Source organism: Prionailurus viverrinus, chromosome C2 (assembly GCF_022837055.1).
Source record: "Prionailurus viverrinus isolate Anna chromosome C2, UM_Priviv_1.0, whole genome shotgun sequence".
NCBI classification, from domain to species: Eukaryota; Metazoa; Chordata; class Mammalia; order Carnivora; family Felidae; genus Prionailurus; species Prionailurus viverrinus.
The window spans coordinates 34,540,829-34,558,011 of record NC_062569.1 but is presented as its reverse complement, the minus strand read 5'-3'; the positions used below and the strand labels follow the sequence as shown (position 1 = coordinate 34,558,011).

At 42.3% G+C, this 17,183-nt stretch overlaps 1 protein-coding gene across 1 annotated transcript; it reads left to right on the top strand.

Moving 5' to 3' along the window:
- The first annotated feature begins 4,526 nt into the window (after positions 1 to 4,526).
- LOC125175653 (proline-rich protein 23A-like) lies at positions 4,527 to 5,279 on the top strand. The gene has a single exon (XM_047876427.1). The coding sequence runs from the start codon at positions 4,527 to 4,529 to the stop codon at positions 5,277 to 5,279; it is 753 nt and encodes a 250-aa protein (XP_047732383.1).
- Positions 5,280 to 17,183: the final 11,904 nt, after the last annotated feature.

The following is a 17,183-nucleotide window of genomic DNA, read 5'->3' as shown; positions in this document are numbered from 1 at the left end:
AGATAGAGAAAACTAGATTTCTTGATGTAAAAGATGAGAAAGAGTCAAGGGTAACAAAAAGGAAAACTCGAGAGTTTGGGGCCTGAGTACAAAAAGGATGGAAGTGTTATTCTCTAAGATTTGGAAAGACCCTGAGGGAACAGGTATAGAAAAACTGAGATACATTTAGTTTTGAACATGTGTCATTTGAAGTGCCTCTTACATATCCAGGTAGAGATGCTGACTAGGAAGTGAGATAGGGGAGTCTGGATTGCATGAGAGTTGAACAGGATGGAGACATACCAGTATTCTGGAAGGACCACCTAAGTATATTTTGAAATTGCCAGGAATTATGAAAGCATCAAAATGGGAAAGAGTGACAGAAAGCCAAGAGTAAATACCATTTAAGGAGGAAGGAGAGGAGCCCTGTTGGGAGGTAGAGGGGAGTTGGGAGGGTAGAGGACTGCACCAACACAGATTAGACACTGGCTACACTCTGATGGCATGAAATTCAGGAAGGATGAATAAATGTTTGGGGAGCATCAATGAGGAGCAAGAAGAACATGTATCAGACGTCTAGTCATCAGTACTAAGGGTGTGGGAGAAAAACAGGTTCCACTTCAGAAGCCTCCAGGGAAAGCACGGTACTCAGAAGACTTCAGTTATAGTAGAAAGTTAAAGGTAATATCAGGGGAGTTGAAGATTTTTCACTGTGATTGACTATGGACTCCAGAAGGCAAAATGAAGGAAAAGTGTAGGAGATGTAGAAGAATGGAAGGTAGAAAATACCATGTACTGGGTGTTTGAGGATTTAAATCTGGGATATGAGGGATGAACAGATCCTACCATGAACAAAAGTAAAATGAGATTATTCTTCATGACCCTAAGGCAGATAGCAGTAGCAAGACTTTCAGCACTGAAGACGGAGAAAAAGAAACATTTCCAATAATATACATAGTTCTGGCTACAGTATGGTGTCCTCATTCAGAAAGCACAATAACTTTCAAGATTGATATGTTTAAAAATTACATATTTAGGTGGATTCTTGTAAGCCCAAAAATTCAAAGAGAGTACTTTTTGTACACAGAAAGAAAAGACAACTACAATGAAAAGGCAATCAATCAGACAACTCAAAACCAACAATGGAAGCCAGTAAATAACAGCAGTAAAGTGCTGCTAGAAAACATTTGTTTTGACCTGGGATTTTTCATTTAATGAAACTATCTTTCAAAAATAAGCATAAACAGGGGCGCCTTGGTGGTTCAGTAGGTTAAGCATCCAACTTCAGCTCAGGTCATGGTCTTGCAGTTCGTGAGTTCGAGCCCCACACCGGGCTCTGTATTGACAGCTCAGAGCCTGGAGCCTGCTTCAGATTCTGTGTCTCCCTCTCTCTCTACCCCTCCCCTGATCTCTCCCTCTCTCTCTCTCAAATAAATAAACATTTTTTTAAATTTTTAAATGAGCATAAACAAAGATTAGACCCAAAAACCTTATTATGAAAACATACCAATTTCATTAGCATTGTGTTAATTATTATATTTTACTAAATGTATCAAATGTAAGTATTAAAAGTATTAATTGTGTGAAATTGCCTCAGGCTAGGCAATTAAATCAATGCAACAGAATAGAAAAATCAAACCACAACAACAGGTAGGATAGTTCATTCAGCTGAAGGCCCCAGAAGATTAACAGCTCTTTTTCCTGAGTCCTATATTGCCACCAAAACAACAATATTCCAAAAGAAATGTAATGTTGGCTCTGTTAAAAATCCATAAAACCTAAAAAAAAAAAAAAAGGAAGAAAGAAAAATTGAAGACAAACCCACACATAAAAAGTATGTAATGCAGGAAATGATGCAGTTCAGTGGGGAAAGAATTTTTCAACTAAAAAGTATTGGGACAATTGGTTATAGACCAATATCTCTGATAAACATAGATGCAAAAATCCTCAGTCACCACGGTTAAGTGGGATTTATTTCAGGGATGCAATGATAACTCAATAACTACAAATCAATCCATATGATAAACTACATTAACAAAATGAAGGATAAAAACCATATGATCATCTCAACAGAGACAGAAAAAGCATTTGACAAAATTCAACCTCTATTCATGATAAAAACTCAACATAGTAGGTTTACAGGAAACATGCCTTGACATAATAAAAATCCATCTATGATGAACCCACAATTAACATTATACTCAGTGGTGAAAAGCTAAAAGCTTTTCTTCTAAGATCAGGAAGAAGACAGGGATGTCTACTCTCACAACTTTTATTCACATAGTACTACAAGTTCTAGCCACTGCAATCAGACAATATAAATAAATAAAAAGCATACAAAATGATGAGGAAGAAGTAAAATTGTCACTATTTGCAGATGACAATATACCATATGGAAAACAAAACGCTAAAAACTCCACCAAAAAAAAACCAAAAAAAACCTGTTAGAACTGACAAATGAGTTCTGTAAAGTTGCAGGATATAGGAATTTCATATTAGTTGTACATCTATACACTAATAACAAAGTAGCAGAAGAAGAAATTAAGAATTAAATACCTAAGGGTAAACTTAACCAAGCAGGTGAAAGACCTGTACCCTGAAAACTATAAGAAACTGATGAAAGAACTTGAAGATGACACAAACAAATGAAAAGATACAAATGAAAAGAACAAAGATACATTCCTCATGGATTACACGAATTAAAATTGCCAAAATATCCATACTACTCAAAGAAATCTACAGATTCAATACAATGCCTATCAGAATGCCAATAGTATTTTTCACAGAACTAGAAAATTTCACAGAACTAACATTTGTATGGAAGCTCACACACACAACACACACACACACACACACACACACACACACACACAACCTGAATAGCCAAAGCAAATGTAAGAAAGAAAAACAAAGCTTAAGGAATCACAACCCCACGTTTCAAAATATACTACAAAGCTACAATAATCAAAACAGTATGGTACTGGCACAAAAAAGGACACATATATCAATAGAACAGAATTAAGAGCCCAGAAAGAAATCCACACTTACATGATAAATTAATCTATGATAAAGGATGAAAGAATATTCAATGGCAAAAAGACAGCCTCTTCAATAAACAGTGCTGGGTAAACTGGACAACTACATAAAAAAGAATGAATCTAAAGTATTTCCTTGTACCACACACAAAAATAAACTCAAAATAGATTAAAGACCTAAATGTAAGATCTGAAACAATAAAACTCCTAAAGGAAACATAGGCAGTAAACTCTTGAACATTGGCTTTAGCAGTACTATATACCAGCCATTCATGCCACATCTTCTGTGTAATGTGTGTTGATGTTTTTGCCACCTTTGATATTATTGAGTTTTGGGACTTTTTCTATTTAATGTGTTGAAATCATCTTTTTCCATTTTGTTTCCATTTTGCCTGAGGAAACAGATCCAGAAAAAAATACTATTTCATTTTCTGAAATTCCTTCTTTCCTGTGAGTTTTACTAGTGAGGACTGAATAAACTAATTTTTTAAACAAGTATAATACAAGTCAGGTAGTAAGTTTGAATATATAAAGTTAACCTTAGGATATATTTTGCTACCGTTATTAATAATTACCACAGTCTGGCTTGCAACAACAACAACCACCAAAACTGCAGGTAGGAAAAACAAAACTGCAGTTAGTTTGCCTTGATCATTTTTTTAAAGCTTTTTTTATCACAGAAAATTAGGATTTCTAATTTCTCTCCCGAATGAGAAGAATTTCAAGGACCATGTGAGTGGGGCAGGAAAACAGTGATCCATGAGGAAGTAAAGGCTTTTCATATCTCCTGTAAAATCTTAAAGGACATTAGACACAGACTACTTTTTTTTTTTTGTAAAGTTTATTTATTTATTTTGAAAGAGAGAACGTGCGAGTCAGGGGGTGGCAGAGAGAGAGAATTCCAAGCAGGCTCCTCAAGGCCAGCACAGAGCCCCATGCGGGGCTCCAACCCAGGAACCACGAGGTCATGACCTGAACCCAAGTGGGAAGCTTAACGGGCTGAGCCACCCAGGCGCCCCAGGCAAGGACTACTTCTTAAAGTAAACAAGCAGTTTTTGATCCTGTGCTCTGGCTCTCCACCCCTCACCCCACCCCACCTCCCAAAAGAAAGGCGATAAAGGCCAGTGGAACCCACAGGCACATCCAAGGGGTATCTCGCTACAGTTTCTTAAAAACCTCCCGCTACTGCACGTCACTAAATCTAATTCCCCGTTAGGCAGGAGGCGGGGCTTATATTGAAACCTCCTCTGCCGGTCACCTGACTTCTCCTATTAATAATTCAGTGCTTACCCTGACGTGTGAGGGCCTACTCTGCGCCACCAGAACCTGGACCGAGGGTCTCCCGGGAGGCGCCCCCAGAACTCCCGGGCACTCACTCTGCGTCGCGCCGTACTGCGCCCCGCCGCGCCCCGCAGCCTCACCTGTCGTCGAGACCTGTCACTGCGTGCAGGACCCAGCCCCTCACGCCCTCTGCCAGGCCCCGGCAGCGCCACCCGCAGCGTCGTCCAGGTCATGGGCAGCCGGCCCCGCAGCCCCAGCGCCTACCCTGCGGCCTGTCCCGGACCGTCGACCGGAGGACCCGGCCCCGCCAAGCGCAGCCGAACCCAGGAGCTTGCAGGCCTGGAAGGCCTGGAGGGGCCCCCGGCCGCCGGTGCCCTCACCTCGGTGGTGGTCCTGGCCACGGGATGTGCCCTGCAGATGTCCCTGGACGACGTCGACCTGGTGCTGGAGCCCGAGCCAACGTCGGTCCTGCAAGTGTCTGTCGGAGAGCTCACCCTGCTGCTGGTCCCCGAGGCCCTCCTGCGCTCAGGAGGGCAGGGCCACTCGCTTGTCGGCCTGGAACCCGGCGCTTTCCTGGGCGCGCCTGGGCACGACGTCGCCGTCGAGCAAGGATTCTTCCGCGCACCTGTCCCACAGATGGCCCCCCAAGAAGAGGTCTACGAGGAAGACGCGGACCCCGCGTTCCTGCCCCCTCGGATGGACCCTGCAGCCGGCTCCGTCGCTGGGCTCCGCCCCTGCGCGGGAAGAGTGGCCAACCCCCACCCTGTGGGCCAGGTACCAGAGCCTCGGTCTTGGGCCCCCACTCCTTGTCCAGAGAGACGCTCTTCTTTCCGCTACTTCAACCTGGACGTCCACCTTCTGGAGCCCTTCCCCAACTTGCCACTCCAACCTCTACCTCCCTCTCCGAGTCCAGGCCCCCACGCGCCTCCCCAGCGCCCTCCGGGTCCTTCTCGCAAGGCCCGAAGACGCCTGTTCCAGGAATGAACTGCTCCCACAATCTCTCACCACCCGGCTTCGGCACTAGTGATCCTCCACTACACGCTGTGAACACATACCACCACTCAGAGATGAAGCTTCTGCCTCGTAGACAATGGGCAGCTGCAGATTTTGTTATGTTAGTTTTTGTCTCATTTTGTTTAGCTAAATGCCTTGATCGGTAGCAGCCATGGATGGGTGGGTGGATGGATGGATAGATAGATAGATAGATAAATATAGATAGATAGATAGATAGATAGATAGATAGATAGATAGAGTCTGGTAAGGACATTTAGCAGGGAGAGTAGACCACACATAATCAACGACGGATTTTCAGGTCCCTTGCTTGTGGTGCATGAGCTGTTTCTTCCACTTCTGTCATCTTCAGCCAACCCTATTCTTCTTGTTTCACCCCTACTCTTGCTTCAAAGTCATCTCATTTTTTTTCCAATTTATCCCCTTTTTTCATCACCTCCCAATGTGTGTCTCCTTTCTCTCCACTTCAGGTTGTTTTTCCTTACCTTTGTAATTGTGAATTTACCTCTATGAATTCTCCAATGCCCTTGGAGGTGCTTCTGATCACCAGTTTTTGTTTGTTTGTTTGTTTGTTTGCTTGCTTGCTTTTAGCATCTCAATATTTATTAAGAAGAGCTTTGTGAAAAAAAGGCCAAGTAAACAGTAGGGAGACGAGGAGAAGTTAAAGTGCTGCAGATCCAGTGACAGCCTCAGCAACCTCTTTGGGAGCTCGGGAGTCAGAATGGCTGGTCAGCGTTGTCCCAGGGAGGGCTGAAATAGCCCTCTTCCCTCATCAATCAGCCATTGGGTGTGAGAGACCAGGGAAGGACCATAGCCCAGGGCAAGGCCACTTTCTTCAGGTGAGACAGTTTCTAAAGGGCATGGCAGCTGAAGGCTGTCCATAGCACTTCTTCTAGCACTTATGGAAAAATTTCTCATAAAGAGGATCTAGGTGGTGCCTTGCACTGCCCACTGCAACATCATAATATTGATTCCTTTTATCTTAATATTCGTCTATTCACCTCCACTTATTCTGATCTTTATGATTAGCAGGAAAGAAATTATAATTTTTTTCATATAGGTCTTGAATATTTGGATAAAACCTAATCACTAATTTTCTTCTTCTCTTCTTGCTTTCTAAACTTCTTTCCCTGGACCTGGTCAATCAAGATAAATGCATACTAAATGAATGAATGAATGAATGAATGGCACACAAATGTAATGCATTGGGCTTTGGGTAAGTATTTCTAAAATTAGAATAAAAACGGTGAAAATAATGTTTTCTTAAAGTTTGCTTACTTTGAGAGAGAGAGCACAATTAGGGGAGGGGCAGAGAGAAAGAGACAGAGAGAGAATCCCAAGCAGGCTCTACACTATCAGTGCAGAGCCTGATATAGGGCTCAAACTCACCAACTGTGAGATCATGACCTAAGCTGAAGTCAAATGTTTAACCGACTGAGCCACCGAGGCACCCCTGAAAATAATATTTAATGGAAGGAGGAAAGGAAAAGCCATGACATTGTTTCATTACAGAAGCAGACTGTACACTATTCTCCTGTATTCTACTGTAGCTAAACAGTCAAATGGGTATTTCTTTGTTTTTAAGTTTTTATTTAAATTTCAGGGAACATATAGTGTAATATTTCTTATTTAAGTTTATTTATTTATTTTGAGAGAAAGAGAGAGCATGACTGGGAAGAAGGGGCAGAGGGAGAGAGAGAGAGATTCCCAAGCAGGTTGTGCACTTGTCAGCACAGAGCAGAGCCCAATGTGTGACTCAAATTCACAAACCGAACCGGGAGATCATGACCTGAGCCAAAATCAAGAGTCAGATGCTTGACCGACTGAGCCCCCCAGGCACCCCAACACACAGTGTAATATTAGTTTCAAGTGTACAATATAGTGATTTAACACTTTGATACAACACCAGTGCTTATCACAAGTGCCACTCCTTGATCCCCATCACCTATTTCACCCATCCCCCCCATCTCCACATATGAGTGAAATCATATGGTATTTGTCTTTCTCTGACTGACTTATTTAGCTTAGCCTAATACTTTCCAGCTCCATCCATGTCATTGCAAATGGCAAGATTTCACTCTTTTTTATGGTGAATAAATATATACATATATAATACATACATATACACATACATATAGTGCACAAAATATGTGTTAAATTGGCCATTCATGTTATCAGTAAGGCTCTGGTCAACAGTAGGCTATCAGTAGTTAATCAAAGTTACACACAGATTTTTTACTGTGTGGGGTCAGTACCCCTAATGCTCTCATTGTTCAAGGGTCACCTGTATATATATGGCTCATTTCTCCCAAAGATTTCCAGTTCCATCACATGGATATACCATATTTTATTCATTAATTTATTAATGGATATTTGTGTTTATAGTTTTTAATATTACAAACAATACTGTAGTAAACATCCTCACACTTGTCATCTTATGCACCTGAGGAAGAGTTTCTGTAGGAAATATACCTAGAAATTATATTTATGGGTAGTATGGCGTGTACATATACAGTTTTGTAAGATATAGCCAAATTGTTCTCTAGAGTGGTTATAACACTTTAAACAGCTTCTAGCAGTCTTTCACCACACTGTATCACCAAACTTTAATGTTCATTTATTTTTGAGAGAGAAAGAGAGACAGAGTGCAAGTAAGGGAGGGGCAGAGAGAGAGGGAGACACAGAATCAGAAGCAGGCTCCAGGCTCTGAGCTGTCAGCTCAGAGCCTATCACAGGGCTCAAACTCATGACCCACAAGATCATGACCTGAGCCGAAGTCAGACGCTTAACCAACTGAGCCACCCAGGCGCCCCCTGTATCACCAAACTTTAAGTTGTTTGCCAATGGTACCTCATTTTTTAAAACTGCAATTCCCCAATTACTGGTAAGACGATGAAAATTTTCATGTGTAATTGGAATGATACTTTAAAAATAATTTCAGATATATTTTCATATACTGCAAATCTTACTCTCAGCTTCTCACTCATTAAATCTAATGTCTTTAACCTTTTCAGTGGATAAGACAAGTACACCCTAGATTAAAGCAGTTAGCTGTCAGTCCAGAGTTTCAAGCTGACTCTTTTTAGCCCATTACTAGGTAAATATGAGAATCAGTTTTCTCCAGGCAGAAAAATTGTTATCTTAATTTCCTAAGCAACCTTTAAATATCAACAGCCAATTTTGGAAATTGGAACATAGAGTTTTAATAGAAACCATTAAGCAGAGGAGACAGAGGAGTTCTAACTGGGCAAGAATGGAAAGAAAAAAAGGCCAGTCTTACCTAAGAGTAGTATGTGGAAAGGAAAAGAGGGACAGATTTAAGAGTGTAAGCATTCATCACTCACATGTCTCGTGACTTTCAGCTTCTATAAGTAAAAACTCTTCACAATGGTTTAGGAGAAGGCCAAGAAAAAGGAGGTTTTGGGGGTGCCTGGGTGACTCAATCAGTTAAGTATCTGACTCTTGACCTCAGTTTCGGTCATAATCTCACGGTTGGTGAGATTGAGCCTTGAGCCCCCACATCCAGCTCCATGCTGTCAGCTTGGAATTTCCTCTCTCCCTCTTTCTCTGCCCCTTCCCCCCTCAAAAACAAATAAATAAACATTAATAAAATAAAATTATATATGTGTGTGTCTGTGGATATATATATATATATATATATATATATATATATATATATATAAATGCAGCTGGCTGACTCTGTCAGAAGGGCATGCAACTTTTGATTTCAAGGTTGTGAGTTGTTCGAGTCCCATGTTGGGTGTAGAAATTACTTAAATGTAAAAAAAATTAATAAATAAAATGAAAATTGAAAAATAAAAATATATATTAAAAATAGTTCTTTTGGAATACTAGAGTATTATTTAGTTTCTTCACTCTATTGCTGGATATGTTTTAGTTTGAAGGTACTGCATCCATTTGAAATTCTTGCTGAAAAAGAAAACAGAATCCTCAAATTCATCCTTTTAAAAAATGATCACATCTAACTTGGTTTACCTATGGTCAGAGTGAGGGAGCAGCGAGGATGGTGGGATTGGACAGGGGCAGAAGATGGAGATATTGTAGGACAGGATAATCATGCTATGGAGAAGGTGGGGGCCACGGCTACAGTAGCACATCAGCCCATGTTAACAATGAGGAAACAAAATTGTGCTGGATGGGCAGTCCTGCTGGGACTTTTAATTCTGACATTAGTCATAGGTACTTCATCTCAAAAACTCTGCTTACCAAGAACCTATTGTATCAAGAAGCATTACAAAGCAGTAATCATCAAGACAGTATGGTACTGGCACAAAAACAGACACTCAGATCAATGGATCAGAATAGAGAACCCAGAAATGGACCCACAAACGTATGGGCAACTAATCTTTGACAAAGCAGGAAAGAATATCCAATGGAATAAAGACAGTGTCTTCAGCAAATGGTGCTGGGACAACTGGACAGCGACATGCAGAAGAATGAAACTAGACCACTTTCTCACACCATACACAAAAATAAACTCAAAATGGATGAAAGACCTAAATGTGAGACAAGAAGCCATCAAAATCCTCAAGGAGAAAGCAGGCAAAAAAAAAAACTCTTTGACATCGGCCACAGCAACTTCTTACTCAACACATCTCTGGAGGCAGGAGACACAAAAGCAAAAATAATCTATTAGAATCTCATCAAAATAAAAAGCTTCTGCACAGCAAAGAAAACAGTCAACAAAACTAAAAAGCAACCAAAAGAATGGGAGAAGATATTTGCAAACAACATATCAGATAAAGGGTTAGTATCCAAAATCTATAAAGAACTTATCAAATTCAACACCCAAAAAACAAATAATCCAGTGAATAAATGAGCAAAAGACATGAATAGACACTTCTCCAAAGAAGACATCCAGATGGCTAGCAGACACATGAAAAAATGTTCAACATCACTCATCATCAGGGAAATACAAATCAAAGCCACAATGAGATACCACCTCACACCTGTCAAATGGCTAACATTAACAACTCAGGCAACAAAAGATGTTGGTGAGGATATGGAGAAAGAGGATTTCTTTTGAACTGCTGGTGGGAACGCAAACTAGTGCAGCCACTCTGGAAAACAGTATGGAGGTTCCTCAAAAAATTAAAAATAGAACTACCATACAACCCAGCAATTGCACTACTAGGTATTTATCTAAGGGATACAGGTGTGCTGTTTTGGAGGGGCACATGCACCCCAGTGTTTATAGCAATGCTATTGACAATAGCCAAAGTATGAAAAGAGCCCAAATGTCCATTGACAGATGAATGGATAAAGAAGATGTGGTATATGTATACAATGGAGTATTACTCAGCAATCAAAAAGAATGAAATTTTGCCATTTGCAACTACGTGGATGGAACTAGAGGGTATTATGCTAAGTGAAATTAGTCAGGGAAATACAAATATCATGTAACTTCACTAATATGAGGAATTTAAGATACAAAATGGATGAACATAAGTGAAAGGAAGCAAAAATAATATAAAAACAGGAGGGGGACAAAACATAAGAGATTCTTAAATATAGAGAACAAACAGATGGTTGCTGGAGGGATTGGGGTGGTGGGCTAAATGGGTAAGGGACATATTGGACAAAGGGCTAGTATCCAAAATCTATAAAGAACTCACCAAACTCCACACCCGAAAAACAAATAATCCAGTGAAGAAATGGGCAGAAAACATGAATAGACACTTCTCTAAAGAAGACATCCAGATGGCCAACAGGCACATGAAAAGATGCTCAACATCGCTCCTCATCAGGGAAATACAAATCAAAACCACACTCAGATATCACCTCACACCTGTCAGAGTGGCTAAAATGAACAAATCAGGAGACTATAGGTGCTGGAGAGGATGTGGAGAAACGGGAACCCTCTTGCACTGTTGGTGGGAATGCAAACTGGTGCAGTCACTCTGGAAAACAGTGTGGAGGTTCCTCAAAAAATTAAAAATAGATCTACCCTATGACCCAGCAATAGCACTGCTAGGAATTTACCCAAGAGATACGGGAGTGCTGATGCATAGGGGCACTTGTACCCCAATGTTTATAGCAGCACTGTCAACAATAGCCAAATTATGGGAAGAGCCTAAATGTCCATAAACTGACGAATGGATAAAGAAATTGTGGTTTATATACACAATGGAGTAGTACATGGCTATGAGAAAGAATGAAATATGGCCCTTTGTAGTGACGTGGATGGAACTGGAGAGTGTTATGCTAAGTGAAACAAGTCATACAGAGAAAGACAGATACCATATGTTTTCACTCTAATGTGGATCCTAAGTAACTTAACAGAAGACCATGGGGGAGGGGAAGGGGAAAAAAAAAGTTAGAGAGTGAGGGAGGCAAACCATAAGAGACTCTTAAAGACTGAGAATAAACTGAGGGTTGATGAGGGGTGGGAGGGAGGGGAAAGTGGGTGATGGGCATTAAGGAGGGCACCTGTTGGGATGAGCACTGGGTGTTGTATGGAAACCAATTTGACAATAAATTTCATATTAAAAAAATAAAATAAATAAACAAAAGTTAATTTTTTAAGAAAAAGAACCTATTGTACTTTCTTTGGACAAAGAATGCTTTCTGGGCATGACAATCACACACATGCACACACACACAGACAACGTTGTTAAAAAACTATATTTTTATAAGAACTAAAGAATCAATTTTATGGCTTTCTTCAAATTAGCATAGTTCTTAAAATCTCATTTTCAAATGTCTGACGAAAAAGCATACAATAATGTTGAAAAGAATATAACTCTTTTAAATATTTTTTTCCCTTCACCTCACTCACTTTTATTTTTCTTTAAAGATAATCTGCTTCATGAAGAAAGAACCATAGGTTCTTTTGACCTGATGAAATGCAAGATGATGGGGGGGAATAGGGATGTATAGCAAGGCTTCTATCTAAAAATTTATTTAATTGAAAAAGTATTCCAAATGATATTCCTATCAAACAAATAGTCTTAGAAAGATTTTAACATAAGCTTTAAAAAAAGTGCACTGTTTTGGTGAGGGGTATGAGAAGCAAACTCTATTTTGTGGGAAAAAAAAAGAAAGAAAGAAAGAAAGAAAGAAAGAAAGAAAGAAAGAGGAAGAAAAAGAAAATAAATGGAAGGAAGGAAGGAAGGAAGGAAGGGAAGGCAGCTTTAGAGAATTATGGTCAGCCAAGGCAGAAATAAAAGGGTGAATTATATTTCAATACAGCTATCATTTTTTAAATGTATATTGGACCATCTCACTCTTCAGCTTACAATAATGGTTCCTCAGTGTTTTTAGAATAAAAATCTAATTTCTTACCAAAAAGAAAAGAAAGGAAGAGAAGATGAGTCCACAGACTTCTAGTCCAAGCTGCTCTATAACAGATTTATTATCACTCAAACTGTCTGTGTCTCAGTTTTCTTTGCCCTAATGAGATATTATAGTGTGTTTCTCTGGAGGGATCCATCAGCTGGTGTGTGTACCTAGAGAAATCCACGCAAGGAATCATTTGCCCCCTGCTCCGCAGAGACTTAACATGAACTCTGGCTCTAATATGAACTCTGTTCTGAGCTGGGTTCCTTTTAAATCCACTCATCAAGCTGAGGCTGTCACAGGCTTAAAGCCCCCAAGCTAAGCTTGCACGGAGACCCCTGAAAACACAGGCAAGAATAAACAACTGAACCAACAGTCCCTGTCATGCTCATTAGTAGGGGCCTTTGGACATTTCCCACAGGTTTCTTCCTTTTCCTGTCAGATTGGCAAAGGGTCCAGGACATTATTGCTTATTATCCTGTGGCCCTCTAATTTCAGTCCCATCCTCCACTAACCTGTCCGTCAAACTCAGGTAGGCAAGGGAGACTCACTTTCCCATAGGCCTTGTCAGAGGCCTGGCCTCCCTTCCTCTCCCTCCCCTCCCCTCTCCCACAGACCTCTGGACACAGCATTCCAGAAGCTTCCATGCCCTCCCTGACCACTGACCATGACTATCTGGGGCAAGTCTGAACAGGGAACTGAAATAATAGCAGCTGACGTTGGGCACGTGCTATGTACGGACATTTCTCAAACATGATTTCATTCAAGCTGCTACTAGCCCTATTGTTATACTCATTTTACAGATAAGAAAACTGGGGTTCACAGGATATTAAAATGGGGTGCCCAAAGTCTCACAGCTTTTACCAGTGAAGCTTCCCTCTTTCAGGAGAGATCTAGAAGGACAGCAGCCCAGAGGGCCCTCCCTGGATAGTCTCATGAGGCTCCCCTGTCCAAAAGCAGGAAAGCACTGAGACTTCTAAAAATCCCTCCCTGGGAGAATCAGGCAATGATGAAGGGGAAGAGCCGGGTAGCACTCAGAGGAGAGAACTGCTGTAAGCTTTAAAGAAAGCCTTCACATCTGGGAAGGAGTGAGTCTTAGGCACACGGACTCTGGAACGATACAAGTTACTAGTCATCTTGTTTCCTTGAGCGGCCTGACTGTGCAAATCCCTCCTGGTCTTGAGACTTCATTATCCCCAACTCTCAAAGAGGCAGGCATCAGGCTAGATTCCTTCAGGCAAAAGCCAGGAAACATCCATGACGGGCCAGAGTAGAGGGTGAAAAAAGTACGGGAAAGAGGAAAAGAGGTAGAATATGGGAAGGAAGGCCAATCTCACCTGGCCAACTCCCACTCAGCCTGCCTCTCATAGGAAGCCTTCCCTGAACCTCACCCCTGTGGCCCTTTTCTGGGCTCCGCTCTAGCTTTCAGCCGGAGCCCAGCACAAGGCCTGTTCCTGGTGGAGGGAATGTTGGCGAAGTGAAGAAGCAAACTTCAAGGGAGAGGATACATGAACAAAATGAGCGGCCTCCCCTGTGGGGCCAGCAGGTGCTGGGAAAGCCCCGTGGAATCGAGCTGACTCGGCATGTGGATCAATGATGTGTGAGTATATAAAAGAGTGAGTTGGTGAAAGAAGGACCAAGACTGGGCAGCTGCCTCCCCAGAAGGGCTTGGGAAGGGACACACCAGCTGGCTGGTTCTGGGGGCAGATGCCAGAGTCTGGGGCCCAGAGGCAGGTCCAGAAATGAAGTTCTGCAGCCATGCTAAGTTCCCCAGAGGCCTGAGTCAGGAGCTAAGGTTTGGAGGGACGCATGAAGAAGCCAGAAAGCCAGAGCAAGTGAGAAGACACCCCTTGATGCCCCAACTCTGCACTTTACTAACTCTTGCTCATCCTCCCACAGTCAGCTAACTGCTTCTAACGGCCTGTGCTAACATCCTTCCCCCATTATGAACTGCTAAACCCCAGCGTGGCCCCTCCCCCTCCTTCCATCAGAATTTTCATTAAACGTTCAGCATCTGATTGCTTTCCCCACAGGGTCTATTCACTCTGTGAGGGCATGGACAGTGCCCTGTCCCACTGAATGGCCACCCCCAGCCTTGGGTCTGGCACATGGTAGGCACTCGGGAAGTACTTGTCGAATGCAAAAACGAGTGAAAGAAGGCAGAGGAGGTCCTCTCAGGGCCCTGATAGAAGGAGGCCTGCGGAGGACGGATGGGGGGCGGGGGGGGGGGTAGTGGCACCCCTGCCACCAGTCAGGCAGTTTGCCCCCAGAAGCACAGAGGAAGAAACCAGGCTGACAGCCGCTCAGCCACTCGGCATGCTCCAAGAAGCCTGTCAGGGATTCTTTGACCTGGCTTGAGCGCAGAGCTGGGAAACTATTTTAACCAACTTGCCTTGCTGGGGCCTGACATTATGCCGCCCATTTTCCCGCCTTCTACTGTGGTTTGGTGATTAGGGAGTTGCCTGTGGCTCATTCTCCATCACACAAGCCCAAATGAGCCCAGCGTTCTTCCTCCAATTCGCACATGGAACCAAAACATCCTGGCCCTGGTTTTACTTTCCTTCATAAGCCCTTGCGCTGCCCTGACTGAGGGTCCTTCTGAAATCCTAGAGGTTTGTTCCCAAGCGGTATATTCCATACACAGCTTGAAGTGGGATTACAGTAGAGATAAATAAAAGATTAGTTTCCGAGTTTCGGGACTAAATAAAGGATCGGATTCTTGGTGATTGGGAGATAAAAGGAATTTTTGGGTTTGTTCATGGATGAACCGATTCAGAAGCAGTTTGGGGCAGTGGGTGGGACCGGGAGCTCAGTTTTCCCTGGGGTCTTTTTGTGGGTCTCCCGTACTACCCTCCCTGGCCATCTGTTTTCACTTCTGGGACAGGCTGAGCAAGCTAGGACAATAGGGAACCCAAGCAAGGAGGCTGGTTGGAGACTCTGACCGGAGACAGGTATTGAATCCGGAATGGCTGAGCATAACTGGTTCTTACCCTGGATTCGGAGGGTCTTCCAGGTCCCACCAGGATGTAATGTCCAGATAACAAACACTGTGTTTCTCTAGAAGCTTTTGGCATGACAATTATAACTCTCCGGGACACCACTAACAACCTAGGCTTCAGTAAAAGCAGCCTTCTGGCATTGGAGATATTCTTATGTTTCACACACGTTTAGCATCATTGTCTGTCTTACTCGTCCCTAAGGCCTGGCAGATTTGGTGCAGCAAGATAGAAGGGAGAGGAGAGAAGAGGCCCCGAAGCAGAGACAGTTGAATATCGGAATGGGGAGGAGGCACCATAAAAAAACAAGGAGAAAAAGAACTCAAGAAGTACTTGCTGTGGACCTTCAAAGGCCTGACAATCACCAGCTGGTGTTTTGCATCCTGAGCCCAGCAAACCAGGGAAAAATTAGGCTGTGCCCATCTAGTTTATTTATAAAAGCAAAGAGTCCAGGATGGCTTCCATGTTTCCATAGCCCCAGGTGACTAATGGTACAAAGACCTTCTCTTTTAAAGTATAAGAGTTCAGGGGCACCTGGGTGGCTCAGTCGGTTAAGCAGCAGACTTCCGCTCAGGTCATGATCTCACTCTGAGTTTGGGCCCTGCGTTGGGGTCTGTGCTGACAGCTCAGAGCCTGGAGCCTGCTTTGGATTCTGTCTCTCCCTCTCTCTCTGCCCCTCCCCCACTCACACTCTGTCTCTCTCTGTCTCTCTCTGTCTCTCTCTCTCTCTCTCTGTCTCTCTCTCTCAAAAATTAACAAACAGGGGCACCTGGGTGGCTCAGTCAGTTAAGTGTCCGACTTCAGCTCAGGTCACGATCTCACGGTCCATGAGTTCGAGCCCCACGTTGGGCTCTGGGCTGGTGGCTCAGAGCCTGGAGCCTGCTTCCGATTCTGTGTCTCCCTCTCTCTCTGCCCCTCCCCCGTTCATGCTCTGTCTCTCTCTGTCTCAAAAATAAATAAAACGTTAAAAATTTTTTTTAAAAATTAACAAACAAATAAATAAATAAATAAAGTATAAGAGTTCAGCTGACTGAGAAGTTAATGTCTGCCAGACATCCCATTGGTTGGAGAATCCCAATTCCCTATTGGTTTGGAATAATTAAGGGGTTGCTCTGGTTGGATTTATATTAAATAGTATTGTATCAGTAGTTGCAGTAGTAGTGAAGAAAAATGGGCATCATTTTATGAGAATTTACTAGGCACTGTTGCAAGCCCATTTCACATATTAACTTGTTTAATCCTTATAAGAAGCCCATGTAGTTAACAGAACTTGTGAGCTGTGGGGAAAAGGCTCTAGGAGGAAAAGGAAAGAATCATAATTTTTTAATTGAATTTATTTTGAATTTTTAACAAGAGTTCAAAATCCAACTATCTCTTAATAATTCATGAATTCAGTCTGAATGATGATGATGACAACAATGATGAATAGGACTGTGAAATCCTAAATCCAAATATATCATCCAAAAATATGTCTTCATCAGTCATCTACTTGCAAGTTGCATTACCACCCTGAAACCTAAGGATGAAATATTTGCATGAATGTTTGCAAAGATCTCTAAGTTTAGCAACATGCAGGAAAAAA